We start from the raw sequence: 5355 nt of genomic DNA, 5'->3' as shown, positions 1-5355 counted from the left end.
GAGATCGTTGCCAGTGCCCCTGGACTGGCTCTTGTGCAGGTGGCACATAAAAGACACCATTTCGAGCGTGGCCGTTTTCGTGCGGGTGACACGTAAAAGCACCCACTACACTCTCTGAGTGGTTGGCGTTAGGAAGGGCATCCAGCTGTAGAAACTCTGCCAAATTAGATTGGAGCCTGGTGTTGCCATCCGGTTTCACCAGTCCTCAGTCAAATCGTCCAACCCATGCTAGCATGGAAAGCGGACGTTAAACGATGATGATGATGATGATGATGATATATATATATATATAAACAAATTTTAAAATGTGCTGGAAAGCATAGCATGTTAAAATGATATGCATGACTAAAATATATAAGAGTATCTAACAAAAATCAAATAATGAAGACACACATGTATATATATATTATATAGATGATGAAGATGATGATAGGCAGCCTCTTGGCAGAGTTAAATAGATTGCTTCACAATAAGTGTTCTGGCTCTCTGTATGTGTGTGTATGTGCTTCACAACCTCATCCCAGGTCTTCCTGGGTCTACCTCTTCCACAGGTTCCCTCAACCGCTAAGGTGTGACATTTTTCCCACAGCTATCCTCATCCATTCTTGCCACATGACCATACCAGCGCAATCGTCTCTCTTGCACACCACAACTGATGCTTCTTAGGTCTATCTTTTCTCTCAAGGTACTTACACTCTGTCGAGTATGCACACTGACATTACACATCCATCGGAGCATACACTCTCGGAGTAGTTGGTGTTAGGAAGGGCATCCAGCTGTAGAAACTCTGCCAAATCAGATTGGAGCCTGGTGTAGCCACCTGGTTCACCAGTCCTCAGTCAAATTGTCCAACCCATGCTAGCATGGAAAGCGGACGTTAAACGATAATGATGATGATGATGTATATCAGATATCATATATATATATCCACATACAAAAACACATATACATATTTTACAAGAAAAGCTAAAACTTTTCACATAAATTATATATGATTTTAGAAGTACAAACCCCTAAACAGAAATGGTCTACCTGCATGAATTGAGTCATGTATGTGACCCATGGATGATGACTGTATTGCTGACAACAGTAAACGGGATGAAACTTAATGAGCTGTTGTCAACTTTAGGATATTTGAATCTGGTGAGCCTTATGGATAAATGAATTGAACAATGTCAAAAGAAATCAAAAGTATCTCTTGAGGTATAAGGTTAATGATTGCCATGCTGATATAGATATGAATGAAAAACTAATGTCTTGGAAAGCATGTTATCAAAGACAAAGATTTGGAATGTTACAACCTTGTAACTGATAAAGAATGAGTTATCTTATTCATGAATGGTGATGCCATGATAGCAATTACTGAACTAAAACTGCATGACCTCCTTATTTCATGGAGCCTCTATTTAGTTGTTCAACTTGCAAGGAATATCATCCAATTCTCTCTATTGTCATATCAGGACAAGATACAATAGACTGATCCAGCCTAATTTACTCTTAAAGATGGGATTGTCATAGCTTGTCATGCCTTTCATCACAGATCTGCTTGATTAGAGTAGGCCTGGAGAAAATAACTAGGATAAAGGGTAAAAACCCTCTTTGGTCATGAGTGACCATGGGACTGCACCTAGAAATTTCCCCTTCAAGGCACAAGTCCTTACATGCTTGTTTATGGAAGACCAGCAGTTGCCCATGCATACCAGCTTCCTCTCTCCATGCCGCTGATGTTATCCAAGGGAAAAGCAAAAGCCAACACAGCTTGGTATCAGTGATGTTGCAACTTATTTCTACAGCTGAGTGAACTGGAGCAACATGAAATAAAGTGTCTTGCTCAAGAACACAACACACAGTCCAGTCCAAGAACTGAACTCACTACCTCATGATTGTGAGTCCAACAATAAATGTTAGACTCTTCCTGCTAGTAGTAAGAAGACTCCGAGGGATATCTTAACACATTTTATGCTATTCAAAACTTGTATCAATACTAGTTAGAAATTGCAGATTATCACAGGCTTTATCAACTAGATAACATAGTGATATTTAAATTTACATACTTGTGAAAACTACAAATTCCTCATTTTAAATTATCACTTACTGACTCTTGAGGATTCTCAAAGTGTTGGTATTTAGCTCTAGTACCATAGTTTGAAGTAGATGAGACATAAACCTTGCTCCTGGCTAGGACACAAATTTAATAAAAATAACATTGCAAGAGTGTCAGATACCAGATAAACATAGTTGGAATGAAAAGACAATACAGAATATGTCTGTATTGGATTTCAACTTACAACAAGGGATTCAATAGTTTACCTACAAAGCTAGTTCATTTCTAAAGTAGATTGATACAGTAAAGTTTGCACAGCTGTAAAAAAGATAGATAATGAGAAAAATCATTAACTTCCTGAACAATGTATAAATTCAGTTTGACTTACATTATTAAAGTTCATGTGCTTGTAGGTTGGCCACCGAGAATAGTCACGATTTCGGTCATGCTCAGTTTTCCGTGGAAGAAGACGAAATGGAATCTTGTAGACTGAATATGCATCAAAGACCAAATATACAAGGGAGAATGAGATGAGTAGAAACATGGAGAGAGGAAGTGGTCGAAGAAAGCAACTTGAAGACATGATGGAAGTTCTCTTCAACTTATAATATACTAGAGAAAAAAAAAATAAAGAAAAAATAAAGAAAATTAATAAAAAGAATGTAAGAGAAAAATATCAAAATTTTTTTTACAACCTAGATGAAAATCTTTTATTTCATGAGAATACAAAAAAAAAATTAGGGAAGAAGAGAGATGAGAAAGGAAGAGTAAGAAAAAAGAAAAAAGGGAAGGTAAATTCCGTTTTGAGAACAATTTAGGTCTTAGTAGACACAAGATGTGATCTATTTCTAGCACATTGAATGTCCACGTTAGTGGTCAACGTTATATATAAAAATATATAAATATATGTATAGACATATACACTCACACACACACACACACACATATATATATATATATATATATATATATATATATACTGAAGACATGCGTAAGCTCGCAAGAAACGAAGCCAGTATGCTCCGATGGATGTGTAATGTCAGTGTGCATACTAGACAGAGTGTAAGTACCTTGAGAGAAAAGGTAGACCTAAGAAGCATCAGTTGTGATGTGCAAGAGAGATGATTGCACTGGTATGGACATGTGACAAGAATGGATGAGGATAGCAGTGTGAAAAAGTGCCACACCCTAGCAGTTGAGGGAACCTGTGGAAGAGGCAGGCCCAAGAAGACCTTAATATTTAATGATTAGTGACGAAATGTATTAACGGTGATAAAAGATTTGAAGCAATATTTAAAAGCTTCTGAAATGTTCAGACAAGCTAGACTCTGGTGGACAGAGAAGCACCAAAATATATCTTCATGAAAGACCCAGTAAATAAGCACTCCTAAATTTTATTTTCATTTCCATACAAATATTCTCAATAATCATCTGTGAGCAGTGTATTAATCCTGTGGGTCCACGAAATTCCTCCTGAGGGTCAAAGGGTTCCAGAGATCATTAAATTTGTTGTAAGATTAATTAAATAATAAGTATTAAATGTGGATTATTTTGTCACTAGTCGTTGCATTTAATATGATAAATTCTGTTACATTCGGGTGTTAGTTATTATTGTTAACTGGTTTCGTATAAATTTAACTACCAGAATCACATTACATTGTTGACACCATTCGAGATTTGAACTTAAAACAAGTGAAATATCGGACTAACTTCATAGTGTTAAAGTATAATAGTACAACACATATTTATTGATGGGGTCATCTCAAATTCTAGGTGTGATATTTTAGGGAGTGTAGGAGTAAAAATAAATTATAGTAATGTTGATGCTTTCTAAAATCATATCAGTTGTGTAAGTGAATTGGATTACGAACGATAATAATTAGAGAAAGTGAAAGAATAAAGAAATGTTCAAGGTCGATATACAATCATAATTACACCGATTTTATCATAGACATCGTGCACAGAAATTGAAAGTTAGGAACGGCAGGATCGTACGATGTTTATATTCTTTCCATAGCCACACAGACAATACAGAAGAGAAAGCGGTTCTAATTTAATACTGAAATTTGGTTGTACCCTCAATTTCTTATAGAAGTTAGCCACCTATAAAGCACAACACCCCTAATATACCTGAATGTATACACATACGTCGGCGTGTATATAACACATATTAAGCTTCAAACGAAATCCTAAACTAAATATATATATTCTTATAACAAAGGTTCGTTAACGTGTGTATGAGTCAAAGAAAACATCTTGTGAATCACCACAAAGGTTTAGTGCATTACAGTGTTTAGTCAGAGATCACCCCTGATCCAGCAGAGTATGATTACAGGCGTTCTATCCATGACCATTGCATCTTACATTCAAATATAGTATTATACAGAGGTCTACATTACTTAATATTCCTTTTTAAAGATGGGAAGGTGTGATTTGAGCTAGATTTAGCTACTATTTCTAGCAGACCGAGCGACAGCGTATAGGCTCGTGTGCGATAGGTATTAGGTTTGGGAGGTGAAAACACTAAAATATTATTGAAATTAAAAGTGAAAAAAAAAAGATAATACACACAGGTAAAAAGATATAAGAAAAGAATACGTACGTATGTTTTATAAGTACATGATTAATTGCAAGCGGTAGAAAACATACTTAACTGTTTAAATTTTTTGTAGGTTTTGAATTTCAACAAGTTGACATACACATATGTGTATGCATACATATATATATATATACATATATATATATGTATATGTATATAGATCAACTCATGACGTCCAAGTAAAACAGTGTTTCCACCTCAGATTTTTATACGAGCAATCACATCCGTTTTTACTACTAAACAGCGGCTTGACTGACTGAGTCTATGTAGTGATAAATTGGTTTTGTTGGATAGATTGATAATAGCTGGATGTTTATGTGGATATATGTCATGTTGGCTGGTGTTGCACAGCCAAAGAAATTGAATTACCACCCTCCAACACACACACACATATATGTATATGTACAAGCATATTATATATATATATATATTATAGGTAATCTTCAAGTTTAGGGGGATAAAAAAATAAATAAAAATATTCAAGGGAAATAACTGAACGACTTACCAGTATTATCCGTTTTCTTCTAGCTGTTTATAAATAAATCACACCCTAATCCTAACCCTAACGTCAATCAAATCACGTGTGTGATTTATTTATAAACAGAGATGTACGGAGAATACCGGTAAGACGTTCAGTTACTTCCCTTGAATATTTTTATTTATTTTTTATCCCCTAAACTTGAAGATTACCTATATTATATATATAAGCATA

General features: G+C 35.2%; 1 protein-coding gene across 7 annotated transcripts in view; it reads right to left on the bottom strand.

Annotated features, from left to right (window-relative positions):
* LOC106875681 (uncharacterized) overlaps positions 1-5355 on the bottom strand; it is a 57737-nt gene that overhangs the window by 34343 nt on the left and 18039 nt on the right. For 4 of the 7 annotated variants that reach the window (XM_052966530.1, XM_052966524.1, XM_052966528.1 and 1 more), the window contains exon 2: positions 2433-2656. In XM_052966530.1, coding sequence (XP_052822490.1) covers positions 2433-2656 — 224 coding nt within the window. Of the gene's footprint in view, positions 1-2432; positions 2657-4646; positions 5036-5148; positions 5238-5355 lie in introns of those variants that run through there. The other 3 variants (XM_052966527.1, XM_052966526.1, XM_052966525.1) reach the window with 3 other exon arrangements.

Source organism: Octopus bimaculoides, chromosome 3, assembly GCF_001194135.2.
Source record: "Octopus bimaculoides isolate UCB-OBI-ISO-001 chromosome 3, ASM119413v2, whole genome shotgun sequence".
In the NCBI taxonomy this organism is placed as follows: domain Eukaryota; kingdom Metazoa; phylum Mollusca; class Cephalopoda; order Octopoda; family Octopodidae; genus Octopus; species Octopus bimaculoides.
The sequence above is the reverse complement of the archived record's forward strand: the minus strand, read 5'-3'. Positions and strand labels throughout refer to the sequence as shown.